This window comes from Ranitomeya variabilis, chromosome 2 (genome assembly GCF_051348905.1).
Source record: "Ranitomeya variabilis isolate aRanVar5 chromosome 2, aRanVar5.hap1, whole genome shotgun sequence".
Taxonomy (NCBI): Eukaryota; Metazoa; Chordata; class Amphibia; order Anura; family Dendrobatidae; genus Ranitomeya; species Ranitomeya variabilis.
In genome coordinates, this window is record NC_135233.1 from 693,742,610 (window position 1) to 693,760,015 (window position 17,406).

The window sequence follows — 17,406 nt, forward strand, 5'->3', positions numbered from 1 at the left end:
TCCAGCAGGATTTTGCACCTGTTCACAAAAGTTCCAGTACCTGGTTTAAAAACAACAGTATCACTGTGTTTGATTGGCCAGCAAACTCGCCTGACCTTAACCCCATAGAGAATCTGTGGGGTATTGTCAAGAAGAAGATGAGAGACAACAGACCCAACAATGCAGACAAGCTGAAGGCTGCTATCAAAGCAACCTGGGCTTCCTTAACACCTCAGCAGTGCCACTGGCTGATTGCCTCTATGCCACGCCGCATTGATGCAGTAATTGATGCAAAAGGAGCCCTGACCAAGTATTGAGTGCGGTTACTGAACATACATTTCAGTAGGTCATCATTTCAAATTTTAAAATCATTTTTTAAGCTGGTGTTATAAAGTATACTAATTTACTGAGATAATGACTTTTGGGTTTTCATTGGCTGTAAGCCATAATCATCAACATTAACAGAAATAAACACTTGAAATAGATCACTCTCTTTGTAATGACTCTACATAATATATGAGTTTCACTTCTTGTATTGAAGAACTGAAATAAATTAACATTTTGATGATATTCTACTTTTGTGAGAAGCACCTGTGTATATATGGGGGATATATACCAGACTGGACACAGGATGAGGGATATATATATACCAGGATGATGGACATAAATACCAGGATTGAGGACATAGACATATATATTAATATATCCTCCATCCTGGTATATATGTCCCTCATAATGGCATATATGTATAAATAAATATATATCAGTATGAGGGACATACTGTATATATATAATCAGGATGAGGAAGCCAGTCCAAATCTGCATCGGGGACCATCAGACTCTAGTTATGCCACTGGGTGCCAGCAAAAGGTTTCCTCTTGGATCTATGTAGATTAAGGCTTTATTAACACTACCATTAGTGAAGTCCAAAATTAGACTATGAGTATTTTGGAGAAACCTCTTCAATAAAAGAATTGGAGAGAAAGCATTACTAAATGCTTTCGATGACTGACTATCTTCTGTTAAGACAAGATCATCGTTTACTCTGACATTTAACATTTATTGGAAGGAAAGTCTCAAAGAAGCAAAGATATTGATCTGCTCTTGAGGATATTGCTAAAATAAAATTAATATCTTTTTTCCATTAAAATTTTTTTTAGCTTTCAAGAAAGAAAATAGTATACTGTTCTTATATCTCCACATCAAAAACTACAAAAAAATGTCTATAATAAAATGAGAATTCAAATGCTAGAGAAATCAGAGAATAGCACACATAGATTTTGTACGTTGGGGCTTGAAATGAATGAAGAATAAGGAAAGATGCATACCTTGAGTGGTGGACACAACTATAATACAGGTATATAATGAATTATAGCTGGAAGATGTTGCTGCCGATGTGCTCAATCCTCAACCTAGATGTGCTAGACCAGAGCTGGGAAAACTGCAGCCTGCGGGCCTCATCTTGCCCTCAAACTTGTCCAGTCAGCAGACCGAGACAGCCGAAGGGCTGAAACAGTTGCCCACAGGCCGCACCATGCCCTTGTCCGCTATTACCACTATCCACAACCACAAGATACAGACAGCGGTGAAAACATTGGCGGACAGGGGGCCACCAGCTCCTTCTTTCACCAGTCAGTGTGTGTGACTAAGCTATCAGATGCTATGATGTCACTTCATCACGTCGAGTCAGTGCATTGGAAATGGGAGTAAAGCCCAGCGAGAATGGGAGTGACGTGAATATGTGTTTTTTTTTCATATGTGTATGTGTTGTTTGCATGTATTTAAGATGCTATGTGAGGTCTCATACTGTATCTAGGGGTGCTATGTGGGGGCTTGTACTGTATCTCAGGGTGCTATGTGGAGACTTGTACAGTTTCTAGAAGAGTCTATGTGGTGGCTCATACTATATGTAGGGAGCTATATGAGGGCTCTACTGTATGTAGGGACCATGTGGTGGCTTGTACTGCATATAGGAAGCTATGTAGGGTGTCATACTCTATATTGGAGACTAGATTGGAGGGCTCATCCTGGATATAGAGATGCTATGTGGGCGCTAATGCTGTATGCAGGGGCTATGTGAAGGCTTATATTGTACATGAAGAGGCTACGTGGAGGATCATACTGTATATAGGAACTATGTCAGGGCTCATACTGTATATAGGTGGCTGTGTGCGGGCTCTTAAAATATATATGACATGTATACTTAAATCTGCTCATTATTAAGTGATGCAATTAATATTAATATAAAATAATTGTAAATAATATGTTAATATTATTATTGAGTAGAATTAGTTTCAGCCTATTGGTTCAGCCCTCCACAACTCTCATGTGGCCCCTTGAGAAATTAGTTGCCCACCTCTGTGCTAGACCATGCTAGATAATCACATATTAAGACGAAAGGTGGAGTATGGTTAGATATTCCAGAAGAACAATTTTATTTCTTAGTATAGTCTTTTGAGTATTCAATGCATTTTTGGGTACAGAGACCCTTTTGTCAAGTAGCAAAGACACACTGTTACTTGACAAAGGGGTCTCTGAACATTGTGTGCTCAATAGATGATATCATTAAAGGAAATATTATGTTCTTGACACGATACCTCTGCTCAGAGTGTTTGGGACTCAGTGATGGACAGCTCTGTCATCTGATCCTGTGCTGGGCTTGCTGAGCTGTCAGTGCCTTGATTGACAGCTTAGTTGACCTACCTGAAACTGGGAGGTACAGAGATTTCCACAGGCGCTCCTTGTTCTTAGTAATTACCCTGCTTTTTACATGAGCTGTCTAGCTGACTGCTGCTGAATTTTGAACCGTGTTCTGACTAACCGTTTGTTATTGCCCCTTTGCTTATCCACTAATTCTCTTCACATTTGTCTTTTCCCTTGATGTACAACATGGTCTCTTGGTATTGAACCCAGAACTTCTGACTTATCTGCCTCACGGCCTGTCCGTTGGTCGTGACTAGCATCACAGTTCTTAATTGTCATTCTTCAAGTGGACACCAGCTGGAGTTTTATGCCTTCAGTAGTGTCCACTCCTTGTATAACATCTAACCATACTCCACTTTAAGCCTGAATGCTACAATATAGAGAAAAATATTATACCAAAGGCATATTCACTTTTTACCACATGAGAAGCAGTTACCTGAAAAAAATATTTCCATTCATCCATGGCTTTAAGAGAAGATAAGCGACACTCATTAACGCTATAGCAAAAGTCAGATTGAAATTCTGAGGGACGAGATATGACTATGTCATAAGGAATTCCTGGAAGTAATCCAGCATCAAGAGCTGCAAGAAATGGAATGACGGCCAAATAGTAATTCATACCTACGAGGAAATAAACAAAAAAAATTAAGGATATTTACAAAACTAATTACTGTCATCAACTTTGATTTTAGCATCATGTATTTTGTTTAATATGAAGCTCATCCTACATTGGCTATATAGTCATCAATCTAATATACTGTATAAAGCTGAATGTGTGTGTGTATGTGGGTATGTGTGTATGTCCGGGATTGGCATCTGCACCATCGCAGCTACATCCACAACATTTTTCACAGTCACACGCCTGGACCCCGAGAGCTTCATAGGCTATGTTGTGAGGCAAAATTTTAACTCTGCGTGTTCCAATTCACCAAACAATTTTGCCCCTATCTACATAATGGGGAAAAAGTGAAAGGAAAAGTGTTGGAGGCAAATTGACAGCCAGGAGGAGATGGCATACATGTATATACTATATACAGGCGAGATGATATACACGTATATACTATATACAGGAGGAGATGACATACAGGTATATACTATATACAGGGGAGATGACATACACATATATACTATATACAGGAGGAGATGACACACAGGTATATACTATATACAGGGGAGATGACATACACATATATACTATATACAGGAGGAGATGACATACAGCTATATATTATATACAGGAGGAGATGACATACAGGTATATACTATATACAGGGGAGATGACATACAGGTATATACTATATACAGGGGAGATGACTTACAGGTATATACTATATACAGGTGATGACATACAGGTATATACTATATACAGGAGATGACATACAGGTATATACTATATACAGGGAAGATGACATTCAGATATATACTATATACAGGAGATGACATACAGGTATATACTATATACAGGAGATGACATACAGGTATATACTATATACAGGGGAGATAACGTACAGGTATATACAGGAGATGACATACAGGTATATGCTATATACAGGATAGATGACATACAGGTATATACTATATACAGGAGATGACATACAGGTATATACTATATGCAGGAGATGACATACAGGTATATACTATATACAGGGGAGATGACATACACATATATACTATATACAGGAGGAGATGACATACAGCTATATATTATATACAGGAGGAGATGACATACAGGTATAAACTATATACAGGGGAGATGACATACAGGTATATACTGTATACAGGGGAGATGACATACAGGTATATACTATATACAGGGGAGATGACTTACAGGTATATACTATATGCAGGAGATGACATACAGGTATATGCTATATACAGGAGATTACATACAGGTATATACTATATACAGGGAAAATTATATACAGGTATATACTATATACAGGAGATGACATACAGGTATATACTATATACAGGAGATGACATACAGGTATATACTATATACTGGAGATGGCATACAGGTATATACTATATACAGGGGAGATGACGTACAGGTATATACAGGAGATGACATACAGGTATATCCTATATACAGGAGGAGATGACATACAGGTATATACTATATACAGGAGGTGACATACAGGTATATACTATATACAGGGGGATGACATACAGGTATATACTATATACAGGGGAGATGACTTACAGGTATATACTATATGCAGGAGATGACATACAGGTATATACTATATACAGGAGATTACATACAAGTATATACTATATACAGGGAAAATGATATACAGGTATATACTATATACAAGAGATGACATACAGGTATATACTATATACAGGAGATGACATACAGGTATATACTATATACTGGAGATGGCATACAGGTATATACTATATACAGGGGAGATGACGTACAGGTATATACAGGAGATGACATACAGGTATATCCTATATACAGGAGATGACATACAGGTATATACTATATACTGGAGATGGCATACAGGTATATACTATATACAGGGGAGATGACGTACAGGTATATACAGGAGATGACATACAGGTATATCCTATATACAGGATAGATGACATACAGGTATATACTATATACAGGAGGTGACATACAGGTATATACTATATACAGGGGGATGACATACAGGTATATACTATATACAGGAGGAGATGACTTACAGGACAGGTATATACTCTATACAGGAGGAGATGACATTGTTATGGTCTGGTGATGTAGGAGCGACATGCGACTAGCTCTGAGCAGGTGGTAACTATACAGACCGCAGTTCCTAATCATAACACAGACACTAGCAGTAGCCGTTAGATGTTCCTGTCACTCCCTGGACACCTCATCACAGCCGGAGAACTAGCTACCCCTAGAGGTAGAAACAGGAAAGCTATCTTGCCTCAGAGAAAATCCCCAAAGGATAGGACAGCCCCCCACAAATAATGACTGTGAGAGGAGAAGGAAATGACATACGTAGTATGAAACAAGATTTAGCAAAGGAAGCCACTTCTAGCTAGATAGAATTTGTACAGGACAGAACACTGTGCGGTCAGTAATAAAAACTAGAAAAAGTCCACCGCAGAGAAATGCAAAAATCTCCACACCTGACTAAAGGTGTGGAGGGCAAACTCTGCTGCCCAGAGCTTCCAGCTTAGCTTAATAGGTTCATACTGATAAGCTGGACAAATGAGCAAAACATAGAAAGTGCTGAACAACAAAGTCCACAACAAGTGAACTGCAAAAGGACAAGCAAGGACTTAGCTTTGCTGAACTGGTCAGAGTGTCAGGGAAATTCAAAGAGCCGTGACTCCAGGCTGGAACAATTGACAACTGGCATTGAATGAGGAAACAGGCCAGACTAATATAGCCGAGCCAGAAAGATGATCAGTGAAAACAGCTGCTGATGCTAAATCCCAGAAGCAGCCATACCACTCAAAACCACAGGAGGGAGCCCAAGAACAGAATTCACAAAAATGCCACTTACAACCACCGGAGGGAGCCCAAGAGCGGAATTCACAACAGTACCCCCCCCTTGAGGAGGGGTCACCGAACTCTCACCAGAGCCCCCAGGCCGATCAGGACGAGCCAAATGAAAAGCACGAACCAAATCGGCGGCATGGACATCGGAGGCAACCATGACCATGACTTGGCCATAACCCTTCCACTTGACAAGATACTGAAGCCTCCGCCTCGAAAAACGAGAATCCAAAATTTTCTCAACCACATATTCCAACTCCCCCTCAACCAACACCGGGGCAGGAGGATCAACAGATGGAACAACGGGTACCACATATCTCCGCAACAAAGATCTATGGAAAACATTGTGGATGGCAAAAGAGGCTGGAAGGGCCAAACGAAAAGACACTGGATTGATAATCTCAGAAATCTTATAAGGACCAATAAACCGAGGCTTGAACTTAGGGGAAGAAACCTTCATAGGAACATGACGAGAGGATAACCAGACCAAATCCCCCACACGAAGCCGAGGACCAACACACCGACGGCGGTTAGCAAAACGCTGAGCCTTTTCCTGAGACAACGTCAAATTGTCTACCACATGAGTCCAAATCTGCTGTAACCTGTCCATCACGGAATCTACACCAGGACAATCAGAAGGCTCAACCTGCCCTGAAGAAAAACGAGGATGGAAACCAAAATTACAAAAGAAAGGCGAAACCAAAGTAGCCGAACTGGCCTGATTATTAAGGGCAAACTCAGCCAACGGCAAGAAAGCCACCCAATCATCCTAATCAGCAGACACAAAGCATCTCAAATAGGTTTCCAAGGTTTGATTAGTTCGCTCAGTTTGGCCATTTGTCTGAGGATGGAACGCCGAAGAAAAAGACAAATTAATGCCCATCTTAGCACAAAAGGCCCGCCAAAACCTGGAAACAAACTGGGAACCTCTGTCAGACACAATATTCTCCGGAATGCCATGCAAACGAACCACATGCTGAAAAAACAATGGAACCAAATCAGAGGAGGAAGGCAATTTAGGCACAGGCACCAAATGGACCATTTTAGAGAACCGGTCACAAACCACCCAGATAACAGACATCATCTGGGACACAGGAAGGTCCGAAATAAAATCCATGGAAATATGCGTCCAAGTCCTCTCCGGGACAGGCAAAGGACAAAGCAACCCACTAGCGCGGGAACAGCAAGGCTTAGCCCGGGCACAAGTCCCACAGGACTGCACAAAAGAACGCACATCCCGCGACAAGGAAGGCCACCAAAAGGACCTAGCAACCAAATCTCTGGTACCAAAAATCCCAGGATGACCGGCCAACACAGAACAATGGACCTCAGAAATTACCTTACTTGTCCATCTATCAGGAACAAACAGCTTCCCCACAGGACAGCGGTCAGGTTTATCAGCCTGAAATTCCTCAAGCACCCGCCGCAAATCAGGGGAGATGGCAGACAGAATCACCCCTTCCCTAAGAATGCCAATCGGTTCAAGGACTCCAGGAGAATCAGGCAAAAAACTCCTAGAGAGGGCATCCGCCTTAACATTCTTAGATCCCGGAAGATATGAGACCACAAAGTCAAAACGGGATAAAAACAGGGACCACCGAGCCTGTCTAGGGTTCAGCCGCTTGGCCGACTCGAGGTAAATCAGATTCTTATGATCGGTCAAGACCACAATGCGGTGCTTGGCTCCCTCAAGCCAATGTCGCCACTCCTCAAATGCCCACTTCATAGCCAACAACTCCCGATTGCCGACATCATAATTGCGTTCCGCAGGCGAAAAACTATCGGGAAAAGAAGGCACATGGCTTCATCAAGGAACCATCAGAATTCCTCTGTGACAAAACGGCCCCTGCCCCAATCTCAGAAGCGTCAACCTCAACCTGAAAAGGAAGAGAAACATCCGGCTGACGCAAGACAGAGGCAGAAGTAAATAGGCGTTTAAGCTCCTGAAAGGCCTCAACAGCCTCAGAGGACCAATTCGTCACATCAGCTGTTGTGAATTCCGTTCTTGGGCTCCATCCTGTGGTTACGAATGGTATTTTTGGGAGTTCTGCTCTTGGGCTCCCTCTGGTGGTTTCGAGTGGAACTTAGCAGCTGCTTTCACTAATCGGTTCCCTGGCCTTGTTATTTAACTGGCCTTTTGGCTGTAGTTGATGCAAGCTGTCAATGTTTTTCCTGTGGATTCAGTTCTTTCCTGGAAGTTCTCTGTTGGCCAGTCCATTTCAGCTTAAGATAAGTTCTGCTAGTTTTTGGGTGTTTCCCTGCTTATGACCTTCTGTTCAGTTTAAGTTATGTCTCTTTTGTCCAGCTTGTCATTATGAAATATTCCGGCTAGTTGGAAGCTCTGGGGTCGCAGATTTGCCCCTCCACACCGTGAGTCGGTGTGGAGGTTATTTTTGTAAACTCTGCATGGACATTTAGTTTTTATTCTGACCGCACAGTAGCCTTTTCTATCTCTGTCTATTTAGATAGTATTGGCCTCCTTTGCTAAAATCTAGTTTCATTTCTGAGTTTGTCATTTCCCTCTCTACTCACCATCAATATTTGTGGGGGGCTATCTTCCTTTGGGGGTTTCTCTGAGGCGAGATAGTTTTCCGTTTCCATCTTCAGGGGTAGCTAGTTCTTAGGCTGTGAAGAGGCGTCTAGGCAGAGATAGGAATGCTCCACAGCTATTTCTAGTGTTGGTGTTAGGAGTAGGGATTGCGGTCAGTAAAGCTACCACCTCCTCAGAGCTTGTACATTATTTGTTTTACCCACCAGGTCATTTCAGTGCTGCTTCGTAATCACTAGGTCATATCAGTGATTTCTGTCTGTGGAGCTGCCTCCTCCTCTGAGCTTGTCCATGATTGGTTTTACCCACCAGGTCATCTCAGTACCGCTCCGTAACCACCAGGTCATAACTGTACAGCTGGCCCACAATGTGTTAAATGCATCTCAAAAGAGGGAAGAGAAAGTTCTGAGTCATTGTTTTTTTTTCTTGTTGCTTGTTTCGTCTTTTTTCTTCCCCTTGATTTTTGGATGGTGCAGGAGCTTGGTGCTGATATGGAGGTTCAGGGTCTGTCTGTGCGTGTTGATCATCTCGCTGCAAGGGTACAGAGTATCCAAGACTATGTTGTTCAAACTCCTGTTTCTGAGCCTAGAATTCATATCCCTGATTTGTTTTCTGGGGATAAGTCTAAGTTCTTGAACTTTAAAAATAATTGCAGATTGTTTTTTGCTCTGAGACCCCGTTCCTCTGGTGACCCCATTCAGCAGGTGAAGATTGTTATTTCTCTGCTGCGTGGTGACCCGCAGGATTGGGCATTCTCCCTTGAGCCAGGGAATCCTGCATTGCTTAATGTAGATTCATTTTTTCAAGCACTTGGATTGCTTTATGACGAACCCAATTCTGTGGATCAGGCAGAAAAAATTTTGCTGGCTCTGTGTCAGGGTCAGGAAGCGGCAGAGATATATTGCCAGAAATTTAGAAAGTGGTCTGTGCTTACGAAATGGAATGAGGATGCCCTGGCGGCTATTTTCAGAAAGGGTCTTTCTGAAGCCCTTAAAGATGTTATGGTGGGGTTTCCCACGCCTGCTGGTTTGAACGAATCAATGTCTCTGGCCATTCAGATTGATCAGTGCCTACGTGAACGTAAGGTAGTGCACCATATGGCGGTGTCCTCTGGGCAGAGTTCTGAGCCTATGCAATGTGATAGAATTTTGACGAGAGCAGAACGGCAGGAGTTCAGACGTCAGAATGGGCTGTGTTTTTACTGTGGTGACGCTACTCATGCTATCTCTGACTGCCCGAAGCGAACTAAGAGGGTTGCTAGGTCGGTTACCATCAGTACTGTACAGCCTAAATTTCTCTTGTATATTACCCTGATTTGCTCATTGTCGTCCTTTTCTGTAATGGCATTTGTGGATTCTGGCGCTGCCCTGAACTTAATGGACTTAGAATTTGCCAAGCGCTGTGGTTTTTCCTTGGAGCCTTTGCAGAGTCCGATTCCCTTGAGGGGGATTGATGCTACGCCATTGGCCAAGAATAAACCTCAGTACTGGACACAGTTAGCCATGAACATGGCTCCAGCACATCAGGAAAATATTCGCTTTTTGGTGTTGCATAATTTGCATGATGTGGTTGTGCTGGGGTTTCCATGGTTACAGGTACATAATCCAGTGCTGGATTGGAAATCTATGTCTGTGACTAGTTGGGGTTGTCAGGGGATACATAGTGACATTCCTCTGATGTCAATTTCCTCGTCCCCTTCTTCTGAAGTTCCTGAGTTTTTGTCGGATTTCCAGGATATATTTGAGGAGCCTAAATCCAGTCCTCTGCCTCCTCATAGGGACTGTGATTGCGCTATTAATTTGATTCCTGGCTGTAAGTTCCCTAAGGGTCAACTTTTCAATCTGTCAGTGCCAGAGCATGCCGCTATGCGGACTTATGTAAAGGAGTCCTTGGAGAAGGGGCATATTCACCCGTCTTCGTCACCGTTGGGAGCGGGGTTCTTTTTTGTTGCCAAGAAGGATGGCTCCTTGAGGCCCTGTATTGTTGTGATCCGCTTTTTGGGCTCCCCTGGTGGTGGCTGGTGGTACTGGAGACTTGTGTGTGCTTTTCTGCCTCAGCTCACCTGCTTCCATCAGTTTTGGGAGTTCCCTATTTAGCCTTGCTCTCCAGTCACTTCCTTGCCGGTCATCATTGTAACCTGAGTCATTCAGTTGCATGTTCCTGCTACTAGTCTGCTGATCAGCTAAGTGGACTCTTGTCCTTTTGTTTTGTATTTTTTGTCCAGTTTACAGTTTTGTCATTTCCTGTTACTGGAAGCTCTTGTGGACTGAAATTGCCACTCCTGTGTGATGAGTTGACACAGGAGTCTTAAAGTAATTTCAGGATGGGTTTTTGAAAGGGTTTTTCAGCTGACCGTGAAGTCCTCTTTTGTATCCTTCCTCTATCTAGTAAGTGGACCTCGCTTTGCTAAATCTACCTTCATACTGTGTATGTCTTTTCCTCTGAACTCACCGTTAATATATGTGGGGGCTACTATCATCTTTGGGGAATTTCACTGGAGGTAAGCCAGGTCTGTTCCTTCCTCTTTCAGGCGTAGTTAGTTCTCCGGCTGGCGCATGGCATCTAGGCAGCCGTAGGAATGCTTCCTGGCTACTGTTAGTTGTGTGGTAGATTTAGGTCACGGTCAGCTTGAGTTTCCATCACCCGAGAGCTTGTCTGTTATTTTTGTGTTTCTGATGTTCCCATGCCATTGGGGAATCATGACAGTATGACCGGCCACTGTTAAAGTAATTGGCAGAAGAAAGGAGAGTAAAAGAAGTCTGTAGATTTCCTCTCATGTTTGCTACTTAGTTGGCTCAGTTGTATTTCTGCTCTATTTACAGCCTTGCCTTTCTCTCCTTCTAATCCTTGAATGGCTCTGATCTTTCCGGTTTAAGGATGGACCCTCAGAGTTTGGCTGCAGGTTTAAATAATCTTGCTACGAAGGTTCAGAATTTACAAGATTATGTTATACGTACTCCTATTTCTGAACCTAAGATTCCTACACCAGAGGTATTTTCCGGAGATAGATCTCGGTTTCTGAATTTCAAATGTAATTGTAAATTATTCCTTTCTCTCAGACCTCACTCCTCTGGAGAACCTGTTCAGCAGGTTAAGATTGTGATTTCTTTGCTGCGAGGTGACCCTCAAAATTGGGCATTTTCATTGACACCAGGGGATCCTGCGTTGCTCAATGTGGATGCGTTTTTTCTGGCTTTAGGGTTGCTGTATGAGGAACCTAATTTGGAGATTCAAGCTGAAAAAGCTTTAATAGCCCTGTCTCAAGGGCAAGATGAAGCTGAGATATACTGCCAAAAATTTCGTAAATGGTCTGTGCTTACTCAGTGGAATGAGTGTGCCCTAGCGGCAAATTTCAGAGAGGGCCTTTCTGATGCCGTTAAGGATGTCATGGTGGGGTTTCCTACACCCACAGGTCTGAATGAGTCCATGACAATGGCGATTCAGATTGATCGGCGTTTGCGGGAGCGCAAACCCGTGCACCATTTGGCGGTATCTTCTGAAGGGACGCCAGAGAAAATGCAATGTGACAGAATTCTGTCAAGAAGCGAGCGGCAGAATTATAGGCGCAAAAATGGCTTGTGCTTCTACTGTGGTGATTCCGCGCATGTTATATCAGCATGCTCTAAACGTACTAGGAAGGTTGACAAGTCTGTTTCTATTAGCACTTTACAGTCTAAATTTCTTCTGTCTGTAACTCTGATTTGTTCATTATCAGTTATTACCGTGGATGCCTATGTGGACTCTGGCGCCGCTCTGAGTCTCATGGATTGGTCCTTCGCCAGGCGCTGTGGGTTTGATTTGGAGCCTCTGGAAGTTCCTATACCTCTGAAGGGTATTGATTCTACACCTCTGGCTTGTAATAGACCACAGTTCTGGACGCAAGTGACTATGCGTATGACTCCAGACCATCAGGAGATGATTCGCTTCCTCGTGTTGTATAATTTACATGATGTTTTAGTGCTTGGATTACCATGGTTACAATCTCATAACCCAGTACTGGACTGGAAAACTATGTCTGTGTTAAGCTGGGGATGTCGGGGGGCTCATGGGGACATACCTTTGGTTCCTATCTCGTCATCTATTCCCTCTGAGATTCCGGCATTTTTGTCGGATTTTGGGGATATTTTTGAAGAGCCTAAAATTGGTTCTCTCCCTCCCCACAGAGAGTGTGATTGCGCCATAGATCTGATTCCAGGCAGTAAATTTCCAAAGGGTCGTTTGTTTAACCTATCTGTACCTGAGCATGCTGCCATGCGAGAGTATGTTAAGGAGTCCCTGGAAAAGGGACATATTCGTCCTTCTTCATCACCTTTAGGAGCTGGGTTTTTCTTTGTCTCTAAAAAGGATGGCTCGCTGAGGCCTTGTATTGATTATCGACTCCTGAATAAAATTACTGTCAAATATCAGTATCCGTTGCCGCTGCTTACTGATTTGTTTGCTCGCATAAGGGGGGCTAAGTGGTTCTCCAAGATTGATCTCCGTGGGGCGTATAATTTGGTGCGAATTAAGCAAGGGGATGAGTGGAAAACCGCATTTAATACGCCTGAGGGCCACTTTGAGTATTTAGTAATGCCTTTCGGCCTTTCTAATGCGCCTTCATTTTTTCAGTCCTTTATGCATGATATTTTCAGTGAATATCTGGATAAATTTATGATTGTGTATTTGGACGATATTTTGATTTTTTCTGAGGACTGGGAGTCTCATGTTCAGCAGGTCAGGAGGGTTTTTCAGGTCTTGCGGGAGAATTCTCTGTGTGTAAAGGGTTCTAAGTGTGTTTTTGGGGTTCAAAAGATTTCCTTTTTGGGGTACATTTTTTCCCCTTCTTCTGTTGAGATGGACCCTGTCAAGGTTCGGGCTATTTGTGACTGGACGCAGCCTACTTCTCTAAAGGGTCTTCAGAAGTTCTTGGGCTTTGCTAATTTTTATCGTCGATTTATAACTGGTTTTTCTGGTGTTGCTAAGCCTCTTACGGATTTGACTAAGAAGGGTGCTGATGTTGCCAATTGGTCCTCTACCGCTGTGGAGGCCTTTCGGGAACTTAAGCGCCGCTTTTCGTCTGCCCCTGTGTTGCGCCAGCCCGATGTCTCTCTCCCCTTTCAGGTTGAGGTCGATGCTTCCGAGATCGGAGCGGGGGCGGTTTTGTCGCAGAAAAGTTCCGATTGCTCAGTGATGAGACCTTGTGCGTTCTTTTCTCGAAAATTTTCTGCCGCCGAAAGAAATTATGATGTCGGTAATCGGGAGCTTTTGGCCATGAAGTGGGCATTTGAGGAGTGGCGTCATTGGCTTGAGGGTGCTAGACATCAGGTGGTGGTTTTGACTGATCACAAGAATCTGATTTATCTTGAGTCTGCCAGGCGCCTGAATCCTAGACAGGCGCGCTGGTCGTTGTTTTTCTCTCGGTTTAATTTTGTGGTCTCATATCTACCAGGTTCTAAGAATGTGAAGGCGGATGCCCTTTCTAGGAGTTTTGAGCCTGATTCCCCTGGTGATTCGGAACCTACAGGTATCCTTAAGGATGGGGTGATATTATCCGCTATTTCCCCAGATCTGCGACGTGCTTTGCAAGAGTTTCAGGCGGATAGACCTGATCGCTGTCCACCTGGTAGACTGTTTGTTCCTGATGATTGGACCAGTAGAGTCATCTCGGAGGTTCATTCTTCTACGCTGGCGGGTCATCCTGGAATTTTTGGTACCAGGGATTTGGTGGCTAGATCCTTCTGGTGGCCATCTCTGTCTCGAGATGTGCGTGTTTTTGTGCAGTCTTGTGATGTGTGTGCTCGGGCCAAGCCTTGTTGTTCTAGGGCTAGCGGGTTGTTGTTGCCCTTGCCTATTCCGAAGAGGCCTTGGACGCACATCTCGATGGACTTTATTTCTGATCTTCCTGTCTCTCAGAGGATGTCTGTTATCTGGGTGGTGTGTGACCGTTTTTCTAAGATGGTTCATTTGGTGCCATTGCCGAAGTTGCCTTCCTCGTCTGAGTTGGTTCCTTTGTTTTTTCAAAATGTGGTTCGCTTGCATGGTATTCCTGAAAGTATCGTTTCTGATAGGGGTACCCAGTTCGTTTCTAGATTTTGGCGGGCATTCTGTGCCAGGTTGGGCATTGATTTGTCTTTTTCGTCTGCCTTCCATCCTCAGACTAATGGCCAGATGGAGCGAACTAATCAAACTTTGGAGACGTATTTGAGGTGTTTTGTGTCTGCGGATCAGGACGATTGGGTTGCCTTTTTGCCGTTGGCGGAGTTTGCTCTTAATAATCGGGCTAGTTCTGCCACTTTGGTTTCCCCTTTCTTTTGCAATTCGGGGTTTCATCCCCGTTTTTCTTCTGGTCAGGTGGAGTCTTCGGATTGTCCTGGAGTGGATGCTGTGGTGGATCGGTTGTATCGGATTTGGGAACAAGTGGTGGACAATTTGAATTTGTCCCAGGAGAGGACTCAGCGGTTTGCTAACCGCCAGCGTCGGGTTGGTCCTCGCCTTCGTGTTGGGGACTTGGTGTGGTTGTCTTCCCGTTTTGTCCCAATGAGGGTTTCTTCTCCTAAATTTAAGCCTCGGTTCATCGGTCCCTATAGGATTTTGGAGATTATTAACCCTGTTTCCTTTCGTTTGGACCTTCCGGCATCTTTCGCTATCCATAATGTGTTCCATCGGTCGTTGTTGCGGAGATACGAGGTGCCGGTGGTTCCTTCTGCTGAGCCTCCTGCTCCTGTGCTGGTTGAGGGTGAATTGGAGTATGTTATAGAGAAGATCTTGGACTCCCGTATTTCCAGGCGGAGACTCCAGTATCTGGTTAAATGGAAGGGCTATGGTCAGGAAGATAATTCTTGGGTAACTGCCTCTGATGTTCATGCCTCGGATTTGGTTCGTGCCTTTCATAGGGCTCATCCAGGTCGCCCTGGCGGTTCTTGTGAGGGTTCGGTGCCCCCTCCTTAAGGGGGGGGTACTGTTGTGATCCGCTTTTTGGGCTCCCCTGGTGGTGGCTGGTGGTACTGGAGACTTGTGTGTGCTTTTCTGCCTCAGCTCACCTGCTTCCATCAGTTTTGGGAGTTCCCTATTTAGCCTTGCTCTCCAGTCACTTCCTTGCCGGTCATCATTGTAACCTGAGTCATTCAGTTGCATGTTCCTGCTACTAGTCTGCTGATCAGCTAAGTGGACTCTTGTCCTTTTGTTTTGTATTTTTTGTCCAGTTTACAGTTTTGTCATTTCCTGTTACTGGAAGCTCTTGTGGACTGAAATTGCCACTCCTGTGTGATGAGTTGACACAGGAGTCTTAAAGTAATTTCAGGATGGGTTTTTGAAAGGGTTTTTCAGCTGACCGTGAAGTCCTCTTTTGTATCCTTCCTCTATCTAGTAAGTGGACCTCGCTTTGCTAAATCTACCTTCATACTGTGTATGTCTTTTCCTCTGAACTCACCGTTAATATATGTGGGGGCTACTATCATCTTTGGGGAATTTCACTGGAGGTAAGCCAGGTCTGTTCCTTCCTCTTTCAGGCGTAGTTAGTTCTCCGGCTGGCGCATGGCATCTAAGCAGCCGTAGGAATGCTTCCTGGCTACTGTTAGTTGTGTGGTAGATTTAGGTCACGGTCAGCTTGAGTTTCCATCACCCGAGAGCTTGTCTGTTATTTTTGTGTTTCTGATGTTCCCATGCCATTGGGGAATCATGACACTGTATAGATTATCGCCTTCTCAATAAGATCACGGTCAAATTCCATTACCCTTTGCCTTTCCTCTCTGATTTGTTTGCTCGGATTAAAGGGGTTAGCTGGTTTACCAAGATTGACCTTCGAGGGGTGTATAATCTGGTCCGCATCAAACAGGGTGATGAATGGAAAACAGCATTTAATACGCCCGAAGGCCATTTTGAATATCTTGTGATGCCTTTCGGGCTCTCTAATGCTCCATCTGTGTTTCAGTCCTTTATGCATGATATTTTCTGCAATTATCTTGATAAATTCTTGATTGTGTATTTGGATGATGTATTTGGTGCTGTATTCGTTGTAATCGTGCAAACAACCTTACAGCCTTTGTATTTATCACACCTCAGTAATGTACATCTCGGCAGCATTTTGGCGGTCGGGATTTTTTAAAATCCTGTGAGGGGCTCATTAGTCTCCAGGGACCATCATATCCTATGGTGGAGACTTTGCCCCAATTTGTGTGTTTTTGTTCATGTGGGTGACTTGTTTTTTACGGTTCTTTATAATATTAAAAGTTACGTTTTATATTCATCCCATTTATTGCTGTATAATTGTTTATTGTCATTGGGATTATCTGTATGATTTATACCCAAACACAGATATTGCTTTGTCAACAAAAAAGAATCCCGCTCCCAATGGTGACGAAGACGGACGAATATGCCCCTTCTCTAAAGACTCCTTGACATAGCTCCGCATAGCGGCATGCTCTGGCACAGACAGATTGAAAAGTCGGCCCTTAGGGAACTTACAGCCAGGAATCAAGTCAATAGCACAATCACAGTCCCTATGTGGAGGAAGGGAACTGGACTTGGGCTCATCAAATACATCCTGGAAATCTGACAAAAATTCAGGAACATCAGAAGAGGGGGAAGAGGAAATTGACATCAAAGGAACGTCACTATGTACCCCTTGACAACCCCAACTAGTCACAGACATTGATTTCCAATCCAGCACAGGATTGTGCACCTGTAACCATGGAAA

General features: G+C 43.6%; 1 protein-coding gene across 1 annotated transcript in view; it reads right to left on the reverse strand.

Annotated features, from left to right (window-relative positions):
• C2H6orf58 (chromosome 2 C6orf58 homolog) overlaps positions 1-17,406 on the reverse strand; it is a 142,584-nt gene that overhangs the window by 12,154 nt on the left and 113,024 nt on the right. The window contains exon 3 of the mRNA XM_077289411.1: positions 3,119-3,303. Within this exon, the coding sequence (XP_077145526.1) occupies positions 3,119-3,303 (185 nt within the window). The remainder of the gene's footprint in view (positions 1-3,118; positions 3,304-17,406) is intronic.